Source organism: Rhinolophus sinicus, chromosome 6, assembly GCF_057876585.1.
Source record: "Rhinolophus sinicus isolate RSI-liver-muscle chromosome 6, RSI-T2T, whole genome shotgun sequence".
NCBI lineage: Eukaryota > Metazoa > Chordata > Mammalia > Chiroptera > Rhinolophidae > Rhinolophus > Rhinolophus sinicus.
Genome location: NC_142506.1, coordinates 5109816 through 5132577, shown reverse-complemented (window position 1 = coordinate 5132577; position 22762 = coordinate 5109816). Strand labels below are relative to the sequence as shown.

The 22762-nt window shown below is 42.3% G+C and overlaps 2 protein-coding genes across 5 annotated transcripts in view; one reads left to right on the top strand and one right to left on the bottom strand.

Moving 5' to 3' along the window:
• The window catches only part of ZFAT (zinc finger and AT-hook domain containing), a 213592-nt gene extending 206152 nt beyond the window's left edge, over positions 1–7440 (bottom strand). For all 3 annotated transcript variants that reach the window (XM_074316937.2, XM_074316938.2, XM_019724243.3), the window contains exons 1-2: positions 7060–7440; positions 5595–5694 (exon numbers count right to left, since the gene is read on the bottom strand). The gene's annotated coding sequence lies outside the window, so the exon portion shown is untranslated. The remainder of the gene's footprint in view (positions 1–5594; positions 5695–7059) is intronic.
• A 214-nt stretch (positions 7441–7654) lies between these two features.
• Positions 7655–22762, top strand: part of LOC148757826 (uncharacterized) — a 279544-nt gene continuing 264436 nt past the window's right edge. For both annotated transcript variants that reach the window (XM_088798938.1, XM_088798940.1), the window contains exons 1-2: positions 7655–7831; positions 16459–16695. In XM_088798938.1, coding sequence (XP_088655064.1) covers positions 16691–16695 — 5 coding nt within the window. In that variant the 5' untranslated portion in view covers positions 7655–7831; positions 16459–16690. The remainder of the gene's footprint in view (positions 7832–16458; positions 16696–22762) is intronic.

The following is a 22762-nucleotide window of genomic DNA, read 5'->3' as shown; positions in this document are numbered from 1 at the left end:
TTTCCATATAATATATCTTCTGGCGTTATCACTTCATGATAAGTACAATGGGTGCCTTTTATATGTAGCATAATGCCTGACACTGTCACTAAAATATTTTGCACAGGCTAGATCTGTTTTATTCACATGAGTGTGCATTAAAGTAATTCTACTACTTCTCAAATTCTAAATATAATTATTCAACAGACATTTGAATACTTAATGAACACCAAGTAGTATAGATGCAAAGATAAATTAGATGGTCTCTGCTCTCAAGGGAGGCCATGGTTACACAACAGTGAAATAAGTGCTTTTATGGAGCTATGACCAAGGTTCCAAGGGAACACAGTTCGGCCTAGCATGACATGAATGATGGCAGTTCCGTGTACAAAAGCATGGAGACGTAACATTTTCCTCTTAGGGAATATCAAGCAATTTAAGTAAAACTAGAATGCACGGTATACATGAAAAGCAAGGGAAACAGTGATAAGAGATGAATGAAGCTGGAGCTAGATAAAGAAAAGTCTTATAAGTCATCATAAAAAGACCCAACCATTACAAGGATTTAAGCAGATGTGATGAGATCAAATATTCTAACAACAATGTCTATCACACTTTTTATTTTAAACAACAGAATCCTGATCTCAAATGAAATCTTATGCAAACTTCCACACTTAAAATTGATCCAAGTAAAACCTCACTGGTTGGAATTGGAATGAACCTGCATGAGTTCCTCTACAACCCTTTACAAAACTTTTCAAAACCACAGCTTTAGAAAGAAAAATTAACATATCTACACCACTGTGCTCTACATATTCATGCTCCTCCCCATGTGATTCTAACTTCTCAGGGGTAAGGATTCATTCTCACAGCTTCTCTTCAATTACTGAACTAGGCGTATATAAAACAAAGTAGTACTAGGCCTTCAAAATTAATGACACAAAGTAGTGATACAGAAAAAGGAAGATAAACATTATCAAGTTTTCCACGCATGGGTTAAACTATAATTTAAGTGACCACATTTTCTAACCTAAAAGTTAGGGCTTATGGTTGAACAAAAATGGCCACAGAATATTCAAAACTGGTAGTGCTCGAAAATATAGGATATGTAAGTGGGATGACATTTTTCAAGATTGGCATACTTGAATTTTCTTAATAGTAACTTTGTATCTGAAAATCCTTCACCCCCCCCACCCCCCATCACTTGAGCATGTGTTCTCCCACCCTGTGAAATCTGGAGTTCTAAATGTGATGAATGAAAAGGACCATCAGTGTGGACCTGCTTACCTTGCTCACAGCCCTCTAATACGTTACCAGCAGTAACACGTAACACTGAGTACAGTTATGCATGTGCCTTTCCCGGCAATTTACTACTCTTGACTCTTCACAGTGAGAAGCACTAATAAAAAAGCAACGTTACAACCGTAGAGAAAAGGTACATAATGATTAATTCAACATTTATACCAAAATAATTATATTCACTTCATACAATCTCATCTAATTCCTACAACCCTCTCTAAGTTTACCCTCCCCTGCTCCTTGCACTAACAGTTTTGGGGAACATAACCACTGAAACATTCTCAAGAATTTTTAAAGTGTCATCTCCTTTAAAAATAGATTAATTGAAAACAAATTCTTAAAACAATATTTAACACATATTAAGAGTTACAGAACAATCTCACTTTTCTCCATCAGATGAGACACTAGGAAAAAAAAACAACCACCACCCTGGGCCACTCTATCATGCATTAAAAGTTCTCTCTCAGTATATAGCTAAATGCCAATTATTGACAGAGAAGCATAGGATATAAATTAAACCCTTCAATACATCATTTTGCCAACATGTACAATATATTCACTCACACTCATGTTTAAGAAATGGTACTTAACAGAAACAACATAAATGTCATTATAAAGGAAAACGTTATTTCCACATGACATTGTAAATTCAGTTCAACACTTAGCATTCAATGGATCATTTCTGGACATACTCTGCACTCCCTAAATTTGCAAAAATAGACAACTATTCTGCCATAAATTGGGGGGAGACAAAGATAACTCTCTACATTATAGAAAAATTATACCACATGTTCCAACAAACTTAGTGCATTTTAGGGAAAGACCTTAATAAATTATTCATTTCCACTTCTTTCAAATATAAAAGTCTGAGGACTACCAAATAATCATTAAGAATAACAGAACTTTTTTTAAAGGAAAACTTTTTATAAAGTAATCCTACAAATTAATACAAATCCTACATAGATACACAAAAAATCACCGTATGTAAAATAATCAAAACAATACCCAATATCAAACATTTAACTATACACATTTAACGGTATATTCAATTAAACGGTATATTCAATTAGAAGGATTCAGAGTAAAATTTCCATCTCTTGCCCAATTAAGGGCAAGTTATTTGAAAAATATTACACAGATAGATATTTTTAAGAGAATGTACAACAATTACGTTGATTTTTAACAAAAGTCAAAATTAACTCAGAACAAATGCTAATAAGTTAAAAATATCAAATCATACACATTGTGTTTAATTGCCCCTGGAGTAATACAAAATGTTCGTAAATTCTCTTAAAATAACTTTGTATCTCCCCCTAGTTTGTGAAAATTGTAATAACCTTTCTACTTAGAATAACTTCTGGTTAAGCCACATTCAATAACTGAAATTCAAACAATCTCCAAGATGGAACAGCTGGGAAAAATAAAGAGGGTAGTTTTTATAATTCTGAGCTTTCTAGTGACGTTCTAGGTAAGATCACCCAACATTAAAAACTAGCATGACTGAAGTCTCGAAAATATAAATCTGTCATAGTGAAAAAAAAATCTTTTCAGAAGAATGAGGGAAATGCAATTTATAGGATCATCTATGACTAAAACTCTGAACTCAGCCTTTCTTATTTTTAAAACTTTTGCCCACATTTCTGTAGATTGCAAAGTCTAAACGTTTTAAAATCCTACACAGTGGGTATACACATACATGTTAGTATTAGGTAATAGTTTATGCTTAATAAGTCTAGCAAATATTATTTGAAAACCCAATTTACATAAAGTATGTTGCACTACTGACTGCATTTTATGGAAAAGAAAACCGGGAACAGAAAAATTAAGTGACATTTTTAAAGTGACATTGGGTTAAATAATGAAATTGAGAACATAAATCAAAATCAGACTTAAGTTCCAATTAAAATTTCTAATCATTACCTCTATTCTCACAGATGTTGGCACGAATATTTTTAAAATTCAGTAGTCTATTTTGTTTTGCATGCACTTAATTTTTTTTAATTACATGCCCTCATTAATATAAATCCAAGTAATAAACTTATTTACCTCACCATACTCTAAAATTAGCAATCCTTTGAGACAGTCTCTTGAGGTTTAAAACAAAATTAAATTATTTCTCTTAATATCACTTTTTCAATCATCATTTTTACTCATTTGTTCAATAGAGGAATTAAGAGCCTGTACTAAAAATCAGTGGCATCAGTCAAGCTCTTCCCTCCATTTTTATAATATTCAATTACACTAAAGGGAATAAAACTGTGTCCATTATGCCAAAGTTGAGCTTTCAACCCATAGTCAGCATGAAAATAATTTCTTCCTTTCTGTCTAATGCATAAAAATGAAACAAAAAACTATTAAGGCTCTCAAAAGATACTTTGAACACTAATATGCCTGCATCTTAGCTCTTATCCTTTAAATCTCTTCTCTAAGAAGACTTCTCTCAAAGTGGGGAGAGAAGGAGTATCATTCTTACGAAGCCAGGTATGAAGAGTATAAAGCAAATTTGATTAATTACCCTTAATAAAGTCTGTGTCTAGTTCCTCCCTTTCTCCTTTATCCCAATGTAAGTCTGAACTAATCCATAAGTGAGTTCTACTCATATTAACTCACTTTCCTTTTTCTTTTTTACATCACCAAAGCAAAATGATTTCAGAATGAAAACTCCCAAGTACTTTATTCAGTATCTTCTGTGATTCCAAATAAACTAACAAAAAGAAAAAGAAAAAATTATCGTGAAAGTTTAGAGTGTATGTAGTTTTTCTTTTATCAAAATAGAAATGTTCACAATTGGCCCAAACAGAACTGCAGCTTTGAAAAATCAAGCCTTTAATTCTGGATAACAATTTGTACCCAGAGAAATATTCAAAGTAATGGTTTTCATTGCATGTGGACTTTAGACCAACTTATTTATTTTTATTGTGCTGAAGTCTGGGTATAACCACTGGTGGTCTTTGCTGTAGGACCGCTGTTCTAGTTGGAGTATCTTATAACAAGGTGCTTTTGATACCTCAGTAACTGAACTACCTTGGATGAGGTTCCAGACAAACCTGACCATAAAATTTTGCCATTTTAATTAGGTTTCAATGTTCTCCTTAAATGGTACAGCACAAATCAGATGACAAATTTTCCATTCAGTTAAAACATTAGTAGGCAGCACATCAGTGACACAACTCCGAATTTAAGAAGCCTTTAAAGAATAACTTTGCCTCAAAACAATTTTGGAAAAGAGATAATTCACGGAACACACTAATAAATCTTGCATTAAGCTAAAAATCTGTTCCTAAATTGTTGTACGCCAATTGATTTTTCATAAATCAAATCACATTTTATAAGTTCCATAAAAAAGGCATTCATTATTTGAAGGCACCTTTTAGTGAACCCTTTTTGTAAAATATAGAATTGTCATATAACATAACTAACCACTATTTAATTTGTTTGGTAATCTTGTACTTGAAAATATCAAATTTCTTAAAGTGAGCACAGCTGCTTTCACAGGCCAAATTCATCCCAGCATTACAGTCCTTCTCCCTATTTCCCAAGTTTTAAAAATGTCACCCAAAATAACAGCTGTTCATCTGTGGTAGAATATACAAGCAATACTAGAAAAGTTGAAAAAAAAATTAAGTGATTATTTTTTTAATGTAAAATAGAAATGTATGTATTCCCAGAAAGAGGTCAATGAATTCTTTTTGACGATGATCACAATAAATGTCCAACAAAAATTAAAAAAAATCAATCAAGATATGCATATGTCAGATCACTTTCCCATGGGCCTTTATCACCTGGAGGAAACAAGAACTGTTTATGTCCATGAACACATGACCTCCAGGATGCCACCAAGGTCAATGAGACCTACAGGAGGGGGATATGCTGAATAAGTGCTGATTTGCCCAATTCTAGGGTTCCCTTTAAAACTGGAGAAGAAAATAAATAAAAATATATTTATCTATCACAGGAAATGATGTTTAGGTTGTAACATTCAAGTACCCCATCACAGGATTGTGTATAGACACATGTCAGCAATAGCCAATAGGAGCAAGATGTAAAAGGAGCATCACGCACAGAACCAGATACAAAAATTGCTGCACATAAAGAATTAACAAGACCCGGAACTGAATAATCCTCCCTTATGTCTTGTAAAAAATCTTTAGTACCCTGGCTACATGCCGCAACGACTCGATTTCAAAATGAGGGTTCTCTGTTGACAGAACTTTTTGAAAATGACAAATAAGCAAAGATCCATAATCAACAGAAGCAATACTAGAAACTATCAGAAAGGCTCAGGTAAGGAATAAGTTTGTATAGGCTGAACCTACCAGTTAACATCAAATGCACCAGGTAGGGTGTCCTGGCTGTTCTCTTAGCCTTCACCAAAGGCTCCTTCAGGCATTTCCTCAGCTGTCACAATCTGTGCACCTTTCACAAACCAGACATTTTCTTGAATGAGATTTAAATTTTAAAACAGATTACCCACTTGATATAATCTGTCTAAGCTAGACTTATACTTAAAAAACAAAACAACAAAACAAACTTATCAATTTGGAACTATTTGAAATTTCCACCTAACTTTCAAGTATGAAAAAAACACACGTCAGAGCTAGCACTTGGTCATTTAAAAGTGACTCAGTGGAGAATAGTTAACTAGGGATAATTCATGCTAACGTTTGGTTAATAGGTAGCATGCACTATAATAGTGGGAAATTAAAGAGTAAAAAATAAACCAGCAGAAGCACTGGTTAGTCACAACCGGCAGAGTACTGGGCTGGTAGCTTTCTTCCAAGTTACTTTCAGGGAAGCTCCTGATTGGCGGGTGGCACTGGGTCAATACGATTATTTAACCCTGGCAGTTATAACGAAATTCCCCTTTGATGGGCTTCAAAGCTTATGACAAAAGGGCGACTGCTACAGCCTATCAAGTACTTCGCTGCCCTTCTGTTTTTCTCCCAGGGAACACAGAGCCTGACACCTGAAACTCATCAGACAAACATTACCTTGTTTCAGGGCTTTAGAGTTTTGTATTTATTATTTTTAAAGTCCACTGGGCATAGGTTCAGTTGGGGGTGGTGGTGTGAAAGATTAACCCATTTCCTGCATAAACAGGGAAGGACTTAAGACCATTCAAGCCGTTCCCTCTCTTCCAAGTAACTTTTTTTTTTTTTTTTGGGTAATCATTTAGTCCAAAAATAACCATAAGCAACAAACATCAAACATTGGCATGGCAACGTCCACACATCGTGCCCTGGTGCTACCCACAGGCGGATTCGTTCATGTCTGGTCCCCATCCAGGCGGGTCCCCCTGGTCTCTCTCCCTTCCGTTCTGTCCTGCCTGCTCCCCGAGTTCTGCTGTAAAATTCGCCACTTTCGCTGGCCGGGGCAAAAGCAGGGCGCCGGTTCCAAGGGCAGAGTTTCTCCTAACTGCCCAACCAACATTTCCTGAAAGCTTCCTGGGGCCCCCGCGCGCACCTTGTCCGGCCCCTCGTTCCCTCCCCGCACCCCGGAGAGGGGCCCACCTGCCTCCCGTCGCCTGTCCCACGCCTGGGCCACCCTGCCAACTCCCGCCCGGGGGCCGCACTGTCCCCGTCCCAAGACTCCACCACTCGGGGGCCCAACCCCCAGGGGCTGGGACGCCAAAATAGGCCCCGCGACAGGCTGACCCCACGACGCCCCCCAGAGGCCGGGTCCCGAGCGCCTGTCAGTGCGCCCCCGGAAGGGGTCAGGCGGGGGGCTGAGCTCTTCGGTCCCCTCTTCGTCTGACATCCTTTCCCCACCGACCGCACTCACCTGACGGGCTCCCGCTGAGGGGCTGGGCGACGGGGTCGGGGTCGCGCGAGGAGGCCGCTCGCCGGTCCGCCTCGGCCCCCACCCTCTGGCGCCCGCTCCCGCTCCCGGCCAGCGCGTGCCCCGCGTCCGACGCGCGCCAGGAGCGCCGGGGGGTGGAGGGGAAGGGGACGCGTGAACGCGCGAGCGTCAGGCAGAAGGGGCACAGGGAGAGGGGACACAGGGTGGGTGCAGGGGGCGCGGCGAGAGCAGCGTCTCGGCGGCGTTGGCGGAGAGAAAGGAGCCTCGGCCGCGTCCGTCATGGCGCGCGGCGGCGGCTCCTCCAGCCTCCCCGCTCCCTCGCCTTTAGTTTGACCTTTCCCTCTAGTGTGTCTGAGGGAGAGCCGCGGTGCGCGCGCGTGTGCATGTCTGTGTGTGTGCGCGCGCGCGCGCGCGTGGGGAAAGGGCCGGGTTTGCTCTCTGACGCCTGACGTCACTGTCATGGCAACGGCCGCCCCTCCCCTCGCCTCCCATTTCCTGCCCCGCCCCCTGTGCACGTTCCGGGGCCTCACGTGCTCATTCGCACGCACGCACGCACGCACGCTGGGAGCGCGTACGCCCAGCGCGCTGGGAGGGGGGTTGGGAGGTCATCTAGGCCTCCTCATCGCTTCCCTAAAGTGGACCAGTCTAAAAAAGAGAAGCCCCGTGCGTGGGGCGCGAGCTGCGTGAAAAATTTCCCAGGGCAGAGCGAAAGCCTTTCCTGAGAGACTGAGCAGGATGCTAGGTGGTGAAAGGGGTGCGTTGCCCGGGAGTTTAGGGAGGAGGGAGCGGAGGAGGGGGAGGGCGGGTAGGTAAGACTGGGACCGACCGCGCAGTCAGGCAACCTGGCATTGCATGGTCCCCCCCACTAATGCTTTGTGACCTTGCACATGTCACTTAAACACTCCACTGAATGTCTGGAGTAAAGTAGGATTAGTAACATTGATGGTGGTTGTGAGGATTGAAAGAAGGTGGAAAACGCCTCACCTGACACATGGTAAACCCTAAATAAACCCGTAGTTACTAACGTGGAGCCCACAACGTCCTTATTTTACAAATGGGGACGCAGGACGCAGATTTAAAGACTAAATGACTTGCTCAGTGTGGGGTATGGCAGAGACCCGGACCTCAGGTTCCGTCCTCTGTGCTACCTGCTCTCTCCTTAGGGAGAGGGAAGGAATCCAGGAAAACCTTAGCGAGCACGTGCTGCTATCGATGCATCGTTTCTTAGTCCTTACCCACCCACTTCCCATCGCCGCAGAAGTTTAGTGAGAATTTTGGTTATAAGGGCTGGACAGCCTTGGTGCAACTTGTGGAGGGTGGTTCACTTGGCTTCTCACTTTGCACCTGAACAAGGAACAGAATGGTGCTTTTCTAAGTTCCTTCGGGGCACCTAGGTTTCTTAAGTTTTGTTTCAAGTTACAACTTGACAAGGAGCTCCAGGTCCAGTATGATTTCTAGCTACTGAGGAAAGATTGACTCAGTGAAACAACATTTTACCCAGCGTCCACCACGTGGGCAACAATGCCCTTCCAGAAGGAGCCTGTGACCTCCAGGCTGTGCAGGTACCTTTGGATTCAGACACACTGGTGACATTATCATTCCTCAGACCTGTGCTTAGAGCGCTTTCCTTTAGCTTAGCTCTGAATCACAGACTGCCTCCCGACATTTCATGAATGTTGTAGTACTGTTTAACTAGACTTAGAGTTAAGAGTTAACTTTTTAAAAAGTACTATGTGTCTGTTTGCTTATTTTGTAGCCCTAAACCTACACCTGATCTTGGTAAAGGACTTCACTCAGTTCCTCAAATGTGCCCTTACGTTTCCTACCTTCTTTCAAGGTATTCAGTCGCTTGACCCTTCCAAGGTCCACCTAACATGTAGTGTCTTCCAAAAAGCCTGGCTGGATCTACTCAGTTGCAGTGAAATAGTCCCTTGTCCAGAGTGCTGGGTATATACCTTGCTTGGGCCACTGTTCCTAAGTAGAATTTGTGTTCTGTGATTTATGCACGTCACCTGCAGAAAGCTGCTCTGCACGTCCTGGCGTAGGCTGGCTGTTCCTGTTCCTTGCTCCTGTAGCATCTTAAAGGTCTAATATATCACTTGTTACCCATTCCTTTAAGGCCTGATTTATTTGCCTTCTCCAGACTATAAAACTCTTCAGTAGCAGGAATCATGTCTAGTTCCACTTTGCATTTCCAGCACCTTCTTCAGTACCACAACACTACTGAACAACAGCTCTTCAATGGCTAAATGGCTCCTTGCCTATTTCATAAAATTGTTAGGGGCAGACTTTACCGTGTTTATATTTATATCTCAGCACCAAAGATTTACCTGGGAAGTTATATGAGTACCCCATAAATCTTGGACTACTCGAAAATGCACTAGAAATTTCATGGTCACACTCATACAATGAAAAAAATAAAATAAAATAAACGTGTTGGCAGTAACCCGAGATACTGAACAGAGCCAGAAGTAGGAGATCCACTGGAGAAGAGGTAGTCATTTCTTTATAACTGCTGCTGGGGACCTAGAATGAGATTTTCCGGTGTTCAGGATGAGATAGTAGGCAAATTACTCCCAGGACTGGTGTGTGTGTGTGGGGGGGATTATGCAAAGAAGAGTCTGAAAAAGATCCAGCAGCTTTTGCTTCCTCTGAACTGGTAGCACTTGTTCCTTTGTCTCATGAGGCCCGATAATCTAGAGTCAGTGGTGTTCTCATATGTAGTATTGTTCTTTTGATGTGCTATTTAACTCCCTAGGTGTGTGTGTAAATCCTTACTAAACCTAGTCCTCTTATTCTTGACCAAGGTAATGGCAGTGCCAGATACCCAGTAGCGTGAGTCATTCTCAGTTTACCCCGTCTCCCTTGTCAGTCTTTCAATCCCATACAGCCTTTTCCCTAAGTGGTGGTGGTAGCCACCTTGCCTTGGGCCAGTCCAGCCCAACTTCCACCATACCCCAGACTCCGGAGGGGCTTTTCTGAAAGGCAGAAAATGGAGCACATCTCCTCCAAACAGCTTAAAAGTCTTCCATGGCTTCTCCTTGCCTCTTAGGGGAAATAAACCAAACTTCTTCAATGGCTTGTGATACTTCCTCCTCAACTAATATCTTCAGCCATGTCTCCCACTACTTTTGCAAGAACTACTTTGTTCCCTGGATGTTGAGAACTTGCAGAAACCTCATGCATATCATGTTCTCTGTGCACGCAAGCTCGCCTACCTAGAATTCTCTGCTCAGGCCCTCTCTCCTCTCTCTTCTGTGCTTTCTAGGTCTGTGAGAACATTCATGCTACTTACCTCTGGTGTAGCTTTTATTCCGTGTTGTAAATATACAGTATGTGTTTACGTGTTTCAGCTGGAATGTGAGCTACTTGAGGGCAGAGGCTTGGCTTATTTTTTTCATGTTTGTAACTAACACCTACCAGAGTGCCCAGCACAAATTGGACACTCAGTAATTGTTTCTCAAATGAATGAATGTATTGAAAGCTCCATGAAGGAAAAAAGCTATTACATTTCATGGATTCTCACAAAGCCATACCCAGTATTACGCCAGTAATAAGTAGTTACTTCCAATCACAACAAATGAATGAAAGGGTATTAATGAGATCTGAAAAACCTACCACATATCAGGAACTTAATACTTTCCATTCATTAACTCAGTTTATCCCCCATCAACCCTATGCTGTAGGCATTGGTAAGGAAACCAAAGCTTAAGGAGGGGACTGACTGACGGGGCCAAGGTCACACTTAGAGTTGTTGGCCAAAGATACGATTACAAGTTCACCTAATTTGGCATTAGACTATGATGGAAGGTATGCTCCTACTGCTGATGTGATGGTGATTTTCATTTCCTCTTCTCCTCCTGTTGTGTCATGACCATAGGCTCCGACCTTTTATCTGCGAGATATCAGTGCCCCCTTTGCTTCAACAGGAAGAAATACGATTGCATTGTACACAGTGAATGTGCACAAGTCAGGCTAAATGGAGGGGTGGTTTTTTTTTGTTTTTTTTTTTTTCAGAATTATGTTTCTATAACTGAAATGAAGATTACTTAGTTTTAGAGTACAAAAGTTTGGCATGTACGGATAGGATGTTTACAATTGGCCTTTGTGATATGAAGGACCCAGCTGACACCTTTCTGGAAGCTAGAAAATGAAAACGTTTTTGAATTAGTGACATTGTCAGTTCATGAAGTGCTAAGGTGAATCTTGGCATTTAAAAAGCAATTCTTTAAGAGCAGGGTTAAAAAAAAAAAAAAAGGCCATGTGTAAGTGCCTCATTAGGGAGAGGTGAAGAACGTTTAGTTCTCTTCTTGAGGGACTCCTTTGCTCCAGGGTTAGTGAGAGGCACCTGGAGTCTGGGTGGGGGCTCCAGCAGAGTTACAAGCACACCCTTGACTGGAAGGCACTCTCTCCTATTGGGAAGATCAACATCTCTGACCAGAATGGAAACTTGTAGAAGGAGGTGGTGAATGAAGAGCAGGTGGAAAAGTGACAGCCCACAACCACCTGGTTAGCCAGACCGGTCACCGTGCATGAACATATGTAGCAGTCCTGAGTGACATGTACAAGGCAAATCTCTGTCTACTTCGGCAATTTACATCATCCTGATTATACCTTTGATAATACAAATCAATACTTACTGAATTCTTACCAGTTATCATCTGAAAAACTTAAGTGAATTTTATTGTACAAAGTTTGATCTAAAGATTTGATAGACACTTATCTGCTAAAACCTGGAGGTGGCATCTGGTTCATCCATTTCAAACAATCCAACATATCATGAAGCCCCAGTGAATATAAAGCTTTTTATATACCCCCCCCCCTTTTTTTTTTTGCCATCCTAGCTTTATCAAGACATCTGCCAGAAAGTTAAGTTGGCTGCCTTAAGTGTCTCCTGGGAGTGCTGGGGAAGCCATCTTTAGTAGAGCGTGTCTATGACTCCATTGCCCAGGAAGACTATAATTAGGCTTGGATCCCTGGATCACTCTGTGGAGGAAAGCTGATCTCCGTGTAGACACATTTGATTTGGCCTATTATATGGGCAAGAAATAAATGAAAATGTGGGAGGTTCTTTGTCATAGAAGCAAGCTTTACTCAGTGGATTAACTGGAAAAGTAAATAATATGACCATATCTTCACCCCATATTTGTGGAGCTGCTCACACAAGTAGGGTTAAATTCTTAATTTTGCAACACCAAATTAAGTGAGCCTCTGCTTCTAGTAATCTTTATTATATTGCTTCCAAGTCTTTGATGGCCGTACTATACACATAGTAAGTCACTGTCATTACTGGAAAATTGTGTGCACTTCCAGAAGCTGATAATCAGTCCAAAAAAAAAAGAGGAAAAGCCACCCAGGAGGAGCGAATACATACATACGTACATACATACATGGCCTCTCTCTCTCTCTCTCTCTCTCTCTCTCTCTCTCTCTCTCTCTCCACACACACACACACACACACACACACACACACACCCTACAAAATAGTAGGATACAGAGTCAAGCAGCTTTCACCATTTTTACTATTATCAGCATCAGTGTCTTCTTCATCATTACATTTTAAGTTAAGAAGCTTAAAGAACTCTGAAATAATCTTTATTCTCAGGACCTCAGGAAGAAGGAATGAGTGGTCCCCAGGAAGGTAGTGGGCTGTTTTTTCCTGCCATCACAGTCTGTCTGTGATGTTTGTCCTATGACTTCATGTGGCATGCAGTGTTATGCCAGGCATCTATGTTTGAATGACCCTCCAGCTCCTGTAGAGATGGAATTTCCTCTTGATATTTTATGTGATAATCAGTGTGAGGGACTGCAGCATCGATGAGTGAGCTTTCCATTCTCCCTGAGGATGGGGTTCAGGGTCCATTCCCTGCAGGCTAAGATTTTGCCCTGGGGCAAACCATTCAGTCTGTTGGACTGACAATTTAGACCAAGCTAGAGGCTAATAGCCGTAATGCATTAACAACGAGAGAGGTGAGTTTTGTTAAATTACAGTAACATCCATGCTTCCAGGGTAGCTGCAGAACTCATTCCTGTCAGATGTTCTCAAAATCAACAGCCAAATTATTCCTGCCCTGTAATCTGAGGCTACTGAATAAAGCCCTGCACTATTTTATGTAGTAAGGCAAACCCTCTAGTCCTATGTCTCCAAAATAATCGTCAAAGTTCTTGTTGGCATCCTCAGTAATGCAGGACAATGAGTATTTATTGAGTAACTACCATGTCCCGGGTACTCTTCTAGATGCTTCATATAGGCCAGATATTTAAGCTCATAACAGCCTTTCAAGGTTATAAGGAGTAGCAAGCAATAAAGAAGTGTCATCCCAATCTATAGATGAGGAAACAGATTTAGGGGACGTAAGCAAGTTGCTCAGTGTCACTACAGCAGCGATGTAGTGTGCTTAAAGAGTGTTCTTTGAAAAGAAAAATAGCTTAAGATTTAGCATATGTAAGCGCCAATTCCATGACTGTGAATATTTTAAGCAAACTTTTTAGTGGGAAAAAAGTTAATACGGTAAACGTATTAAAAAATAGGTATACTTATCAAGCAACTCCCTTTGTGAATAATTGGGAATTAAAGGGTTTTAAATGAGCTCTACCTTATTTTTCTTGGAGGAGAGCCAAGTCTTTAATAAGAATTTCTGCAAAGGAGGGACCTGGGGCTGAATCTTATTTATAGAGGCAAAGATGATTTTTATTTCAATCTCACATTCTTATACTCCACTTGAATTTGCCAGTTAATACAGGAATAGCAAATAATGTGAAGACTTAATTTTGAGTTGCCTAAGTCCTCCTCATCCCTTCTGCCAATCCTGGTTTAGGCTTAAGGCAGATTGATGCTGAGTCAAACCTAATCATATTCTTCCTTCCGTAGTCCACAGCAAGATTTCATATTCACATCGTGGAACAGGTATCACTCAATTTATGTTCAGTGATTGATTTAAAATGGGATGAATTCAGTGCTGTGCTGTGGCCTGCTCACACTGGCTCCCAAGAGCTGACTGCACACATCTCTGCTTAATTCTGCATTCCATGACATCTGACTGCTGCCTTGCAATTGGCCATTGTGGGAGTATTTACACCATGGAAATTGGCAAATGCTACGTATCAGGACATTTATTCCCCAAGAGGCAGTTATTAAACCTTTATCAGCACACAACTACATTGTATTATTTGCTCAAAATATCTGCTGCCTTCACTGTGGGTCTCTATGCTTCCCTTCCCTGTAGGAAGAGGAGATTTTTCACCCATCGCAGTCAGGCTTGACCATGTGACTGACTGTGGTCAATGGGATGTGACTGGAAGTGCATGTGCCATTTCTAAGCAGAAGCAAATGTGCCCAGATCGTTTTTTTTTTCCTTTTGCCACAAGCTGGCATGTCCCAGATAGTGTCGGCATCTTCAATCTGAGTCCTTGACTAAAGGGAACATGAAGCAAAATCCCAGCCAACCCTAAAGGCCATGGACATAAGAAAAAACTCTTTCCTGTTGGAAAGATGTGGGGCTTGTTTGTTGTTACTCCAGCATTACTTAGGCTAAGTTGATTGATACAGCAATTGGGACTTATAATTGAGGTGCTGCCATAACAGAAAACTTAAATGATAAGGCCTTAACTCGGGGGCTTGGGAGTGGGAAGCAAAAAATATGTTATCGAAGGATGGAAAAGTGGCAACCCATGGTATCTAGTGGTGATGCATTTTGTAAAACTTTTACCTTTGCTCACTGGGGAGATAGGGACTGAGCTTGAGCTTGCGTTTTTAGGCAAAGAGGTTATGAAACAGTATGTTGTTCAGTTGCCCGAGGTGGTATGGTCTGTACATAATGAGGTCCTGTAAGAGAAGGCTGAGTTTAGGAAAGAATTGTCTATTTTGGAGCTGTCTTACAGAGTAGAAATGTCCAGAAATTTGAGGACTCAGAGGACTAGAGGATGTAATTGATTCTGATTTCCAAATAATAAAAGATAAAACTTAGGTCTTTAAGTGACAAAGCCTGGTTAAAATTCAGCCGTGCGGCAAGGACCAATGGAATGTATGGTCCCTCTACTAAAACCTCTGAATTGATTAAGGTGACACCAAATAAATCTTTTAAATTGGACAAAATAGCTCAAGGAAAAGAGATGTACAATGTTTTCCCATTGAAGCCAGATAAAATCAAGATACCTGCAATTAATTCTAGACAGAGTCATAACTGGAAAAGAATTGTGGATGTGGCCATTGGCACATGATGAATTTGGGATTCTATCACTAGCAACTAAAAGCATTCTCCATAATAGACTGCATCACAGGCTTATTGGTAGAATACACTGAGATTGTACACATAGAACATTGAGCAAAGTTCTTGGCACAGAGTAAGTGTTCAATAAATACAATTTTTAAAAATAAAATCTGTTACAAGCTGAGAGTAATTGTCACAACTAACCCAGGCCAGAGGGCAGATGAGAAGTAGCCAAGAAACCTGTTAAAAAGTTCACTGCTTAACAACGGCAACTGGACCTGGAGCTGAGTTGCACCCTCCACAACTAATATTGAAAGGACAACAACTTGACTTGGGAAAAGTCCAGGAGATGCACACTGTTCCCCAATAAAGTCCTGTTCCCCTTCCCCAATAAAAATTTTTAAAAAAGAAATTTCACTGCTAATAATTTAAGCAAATGGAAACAATCCTGGATGGGGCCAGCGTGGTGTGGTATAAAGAACTTGGGATATAGAATCCGATAGACTTGAGTTGGAAATTCACCTCTGCCACCTGACAAGCTAAATGACATTGAGCAAATTGCACAACAGTTCTGGGCCTTGGCTCTCTCATCTACAAAGTGGGGATCGTATTATCTCCTTGTAATTGTTAAAATAAATCAATAAAGCATGACACATCATTCTAGGCATCTAGACAGTCAATAGATGCCAGCCACCTCCTTCCTCCTAAAGCACCTGCTACTACACCACTGTAGGCTGGTCACTCCTTACAGAAGGTCATTTTTAGTCAAAGGAAAGCATGAGGGTTACTGCCCCAAAGTGCCACCCCCTATGCTTCCTCAGACAGTTAGGAAGGCTGTTGAAGAGTAGGGAAGGGACATTTGTTGGTTTATACCCAAAGAATATTTTATGATTTTCTCCGTCTTTGTTATTGGGCCAGGATTCACACAAATGAGGAGACTTGATTTGCTTTAGAAGAAACGAGAGAGCGAATCACAAATGATAGTGGAGCCCATTTGTCCTGGGTACCACAAAATCCTGATTAGGTGACCCCATCCTTGATTCCAGGGTTAAGGGCTGAGTAACCTGTCACAGGTAACTTGTAACATTTCCGTGGATGACACTTATTGTCCAAGAATTGTCATTTGCTTAAAGTGTTACCAGAAAACTGAATTAAAGAATCTATATTTCAGGATAGTCCACGTTTGAGATGACAACTCTCCATTGCTAGCACAGAAGAAGAAGCACAAAGCCTCCGGACTGTTGGCTGCCATCTTGGAACTATGAGCAGATCCAGCCTTAGGATGAAACCAGATGCTGAGAGCAGTATCTCCCAGGAATGGAAAGCGCTTGTACCTGTGATGACATCTTTGAGCTGATAATCCTACTACACCTGGATCCCACCCTACCTCTGGACACAGTTACATGAGGTAATGACTTTCCTTATTTTTATGCCAGACTTTCAATCAGTAGAAACTGATCAGTCACCACAGTGGGGCAGCACCAAAGGGCCCTGAACGCTAGCCACCCAGGTCAGGTCCTGCTTCTTTGTTTTAGCTGTGTGGCCTTGGGAAACGTATTCAGCTTCTCTGTGCTTCAGTTTTTGTGTGTGAGAAACAATGATAATAATAGATCTTACCTCAGATAAAATTCCTGAGAGGATAAATTTACATAACACACACAACACAGTGCCTGGCACAGAGTGGGTTTCAATGTCATCTTACTCGTTATGACTACGTCCAGTTTCGCAGAGCATCTTAGCGTCTTAGTATCTACAGATTGATCCTGAACTGGGGCCTCACTTCTCTTCTGTTCCACCCTTGACTCTATTTCTTTATTACTTTGGGTTTTGCTTTCATTCCCTTTCCTGATCTTCTCTCCTTCTGTCGTTCCTTTCACTAGCCATAATTAGCATTGATTTACAGCGTTATTTGCTGTACTCTAAAATATGTAATTTTATATTTCTTTTTAATTTAAGAAGTCAAAAAGTAGAACATTTTATATTTCCTTCAATAAAAAAAGAACATTTTGATGTGCTTTTTACATATTCCAATTACATTTATCTACATGGCTCTGGTCCAGTGTTCCATTCTGTCAGAATCATTTTAAGGTTTGACACTGTCATTTATTGGCTTTGCCATCCTTCCTGGCTTTATCTCCCCTGCCAAGGCCTGGATGAAACCTCCAATTTCAGACGACTCTATCAGTTATCAGGTGAGACGGACGTGGTGGAAAGCTCTGAATCAAAGCCTCTCAAGCTTTAGTGGGCATGGGAATCACCTAGAGAGCTTGTTGAACCAGAGTCCTTGGCCTCAGAGACTGGTTTAGGGGGTCTGTGGGGGGGAGTGAGAATTTCTAACAAGCTCCCAAGTAGTACTGAGTAGGGCTGCCCTAAATAATAGTGGCTTAATTTAGTAATTTTTCTCTTATGTTATAGAAGTGCATTGCCAGGTGGTCCAGGGCTGGTACCAAGGTGTCAGAACCTAAGCTCCTTCTGTTTCCTTTCTGCTGTATGTGGCATGTGATTTCCTATTCCAAAATGGTTGCTTGATCTCCAACCATCACATCCACATCCCAGCCAATAAGAATGAGGAAGGGGAGGAAGGATGCCCTCTCTCCTTTTAAGGACATGTCCCAGAAGTATATGTGGCACTTCCATTTATATCTTCTTGGGCATAACTTTGTCACATAGCCAAATCACACTAGCTGCAAAGAAATCCGGGAAACACAGTTTTTATTTTGGGTGTCATGTGCCCAGCTAAGAAATCACATCAGAGGAGAATGCATTTCTGACGTTACTGATTTTCAGTGTAGTTCTAGCCTGTTTCCAACTCTCCAGGTAGAGATTTATAATCTCAACCCCACTATGTGCTAGGCAGTTAATATGAAATTCTGAATGTCTCTGTTTTAGTCAGCTCGGGCTGCTAGAACCAAACACCACGGGCTGGGTGGCTTCACAACAGAAATTCATTTCTCACAATTTTGGAGAAATCTGTGAAGATTAGCAATTGCAGGCAGCCACCTTCTCCCTGTGTCCTCACATAGTGGCTGGGGTGAGGGGAGGGCAGGGAGAGAACGGGAGAGAGAGAGAGACAAGAGAGAGAAGAGAGAGAGAAGGGGTGAGAGAGAAGAGAAGGGGAGGAGAGAGTGCAGACAGAGACGGAGAGCACTTTGGTTCTCTTATAAGAACCCCGATCCTATGGGATCAGGGCCCCACCCTTATGACCTCATTTAAGCTTAATCACCTCTTTATAGTCCCCATCTCCAAATGCAGGCACACTGCGGGGGTTAGGGCTTCAGTTTTTTTGGGGGTCATAAGTCAGTCCATAGTATCTCCCTATAGGTAAATATTTTTCCTCCCATTTCAGAAGTCAAGAAACCGTGTCTCAGAGAGTTTAAATGATTTTCCTGAGGTCCTCATGTAACTAAATGCCCAAACCAAGATTCAGATGAGCTCTGTCAAAGCTCAGGGTCCTTCCAGTGCATAATTCTGAATCACAGGAGTTGTACATCTGTTTGTAGGCTGTGCCTTGAATCAGCCACCTACTGTTGCACAATGTGCAACCACACACGTTTCAGCGATGGGCATCTGTTTCACTCCTGTGTCTATGCATCAGCTGGGGACCCGCTGATCTCAGCTGGGCAGGACTAGGTGCCTCTGAGCTGCAGCCTGGGCCGGGGTCTGCTGCACGAGTCTCGCATTCTACTTGGACCCAGGAACTTGTCAGGGTACCGTCTTCTCATGCTGAAGGCCGAGCATGCCCAACTGAGCAAGTGCATTTCAACCTCTGCTTGCAGTGAGTCTGCTTCTGTTCCAAGGCCAACGGAAGTCATGTGGCAAAGACCAGGGAAAGCCATATACTCGTCCCAGGAGGGAGTAAATATTTTTGACTATGTACTAATCTACCCCAAGCCCTCGGGCAGATGGATTGGAGTGGGAAGAGCACTAGACTGAGAATCAGGAGTCCTGAGATCTGGTCCCAGATCTGCCATTAATGACCTGTGTGACCTTGGACATATTACTAATCCTTTCTGGATTTCTCAGGTCTCCTTCAGGTTTTGACATAAGAAGCTATGGCTTGAAAAAGCAAATCAGGGCCTCTCAAACTTCTAATCTGCTCTGAATGTAGCTTAGTCTTTCCTAATTCCAAGCAGAAATACACACTTAGCCCTAGAGCCTCTTCAGAACTGCTGGGCTGCTGTTCATGACTGTTCATGATCAAGCAGGAGCAGCTGGTCCCGTTTTTCACAGAACGGCTCAGAGAGCAGTGGAGCCATTGGGAAGGCATGGGCGCCGTGACCTTCTGCTCCCAGGGCCGGGTGCAGGCTGTGTCTCTGCTCAGACAGGTGAGCTTTTCCTTTTGGTGATTTACGATAATGCCTCTGCGTGTGCGGGTAAACATGCTAAGGTTTATTTTGCAGAATTAATGAAGTCTGATTCATCTTCCAGTCCCCAGCAGATTTTGTTCTGAGAAGCAGAGCGAGACTGCCAGGCTTCCGTGTGAAGCGTACAGGGAGGTTCCATGGCACGGGAATCCCCTGGAATTCCCACAAGTTCATCTGTTTGATCCAGTGGCTCTTCAGGTGGATTCTTTTCCATTAGACCGGATGATCAGGGAGAGACCCTTCTAACAACACAGTCTGTGATACAATAACAGCAGCTAAAGTTCGTTAAGCTGTTGCCACGTGTCAGGGGCTCTGCTTGGTCCTTCCTACGCACTGTCCCAATTATTGGAAAGAGCACACACTTTTCACTTGGATAGATACCAGTCAAATCCTGCTCCCGCAGTTCCCAAGCTGCGTGACCTTAGATGTGGAGAGTGGGCACCCCTTGTGTCCCTCACCATATATCCCACCCCTAACTTCTCTGCCTACCGAAGTTCTGCACCCTGAACAGTGCCGCCATGTTGACTGCTCACATTTTGGTAGGAGAGAGAAATATGTAAGCAACAAATTATATTGAAAATAAAACCCATGGTGGCCTTAAGCTGCAGGCTGAAAAACTCAATTTATCCACATCATGGGGGTTAAATCCCTCTTAAGAAGAGCTGGGTTATAAAGACTCGCTTCAGAATTAGGGTTGCTATTATTGAAATTCACAAATGAGGTGGAAGAGTTTATGGTGTGGTGGAAAAAGCATTGAGTTTGAGTCTTGATTCTGCTGAATCAGGATGTGTGATTTGGGGCCAAGTCACTAAACATTCCAAGTCTCTGTTTCTTCACTTGTAAAGTGGGGGATTATAATGCCTGTCAGCCTGTTGCACAGACTTCTTGCAGAGATCCTGGAGATGAAAGCTGTCAGTGATGAGCAGCTCCATTTTACAGATGGAGAAACCGAGGACACAAGTATAAGATGTGGAACAGAAGAGACACGGGTCTCTGGCATTTCTCCATCCTCATTTTGTTCTGCTGATTCCCCCACTGACTCAGCTCCATCCACACTCGCATTTGGTCCTTCCCTTGAATAAGCCGAGCTCATTCCTACCTCACAAACCTTGCTGTGTTGTCTTCCAAGAATGTTCTTCCCCTATATCTTGATGTTCTTCAGGAAGGAGTTGGCTCCTTCTTGTCGTTCAGGACTCAGCTCTACCGTCGCTTCCTCAGCGATGCCTTCCATAGACACCCATCGAAGGTGGTCCCTCTCCTGGCTCCCTTTAGCACATCGCCGTGTTGTATCTTCACATAGCATTTATCACTTCCTGCGGTTATCTTATTGATTTGTTGGCTTGTCAATGCTCTTCCACTACTCTTTCTCCTTGAGAAGAGAGACCATACATGTCTCACGTTCTGCTACGTCTCCAGTGCCAACAACAGGATTTGGCACATGGTGGACACACAATAAATGGTTTTTGTTTTTAATGAAAGAATTAGCATGTATAGATTTAACTTATTTTTAACAGCCTCATAATATGTCATATGGATCTACCATAATTCACTTAATCAGGCCTTTAGAGATGCATACTCAATTTTTTTCCTCCCTCCCTCCCTCCCTCCCTCCCTCCCTCCCTCCCTCCCTCCCTCCCTCCCTTCTTTCCCTGTAACAAACAAATGAGTATAATCTGTGTATCCTTATGAGATTCTATCCATAGAGCATTTGTTTAGCAATGGGACTGCTGGATCAAAGGCCATGTACATTTACAAACTGTGATATGCGTTGACAACTTTCCCTACCAGATGTTGCCATCAGTTCACGCTCCCATCAGCTGTGTGTGACGACACCAGAGTGGGATTCCCTCTACCTTCCTGCCCGTAACACATTCTTGCTGAGAAGCCTTTGCCACCTTCCCACATGCTCTCCAGAGTGCTCCATGTACTTTACTCATTACCCAGGGAGAGGCTGTGAGTGATGCCGCACTGCTCTAGTTCTCTGCCATTTGTCTGCTCTAAACGTGTTTTCTGCCTCTTTAGTTGGGTTGCATTCTCGGGTTAGCAAAAGGAGGGGCATTTTAAATATGTGTTAGAGTCTGTAGAGATTATTTATTGTTCAGCAAATATTCACTCCCTTCCCGCTGCCCCCATGAGAGGAAAGAACTGTCCCCACTCCCTGACTTTGGCCTTGGCCATGTGATTAGCTTTAGCCAATAGAATGTTAGCAGATGTGCTATGTTCAGAACCTTCAAATCTGCTTGCGTGGTTGGGCTTGCTCTCTAGTGCCACTGCTTTTTGCCACGAGAATAACATGCCTTGGGAAGCTCCTCCACCAAGTCACACACCTGGATCCAACTTACACTTGGAGCTCCAACTAAAGGAGCTCAACTTTGATCAATGAAACTTCAGCTGTCTTGTGGATGTATCAGTTTACTGTTATATGACACTGAGATTTTTGTTATTTGTTACACAGCAAAAACTGACTGATACAAAGTCCAACTGATACAAAGTGAAGCTCCCATTTTGCAGCACCTTGACACTTCTATGTCAAATACTAAACATCACGTACGGCAGTGCCAGCAGAGAAATCTTTAAACTACTCCTATTCACTTTGTATGGGTGTCAGTGGTCCTTGAAGGAAGCATAGGGCTAAAGAGTCCTAGGTGGGGTGAGGAAGCAGTGGCACTGCTAGAGCAGCACAAGTAAGGATATGAAGAAGGAAAGTGCCAGACCTGTTCTAGTACCTAGTGAGCAGGCCCGAGTGTAGACCACTTGTTGGAGTGTATGGGGAGGATGCAAAAAACCCAAACGTATTTGAATTAGAACAAAAAGAATTAAGGAAGGTAGATTTACCTTTTACTCTTTAGTTCTTGGCTCCAGCAAAGAAACATAAGTTACAGGGCACCCTGGATGCTAATTGTATGTCACCTATAGACTGTAAGTCGTTGACATTCAGAGGTCAACAGTGTAATGAAGATAGGTAAAGGCCTAAGATTAGTCTGGCTGTGCCAAGTAGAAAAGGCCAACTGTGTTCATAGTTTTATTGTCTCCATTTAGAATGTTATTCAGCTGTGGTTAACATAGTGCCAGCCCACATATTTGCTCCTTCAATAGGGTGTGAATATGGCT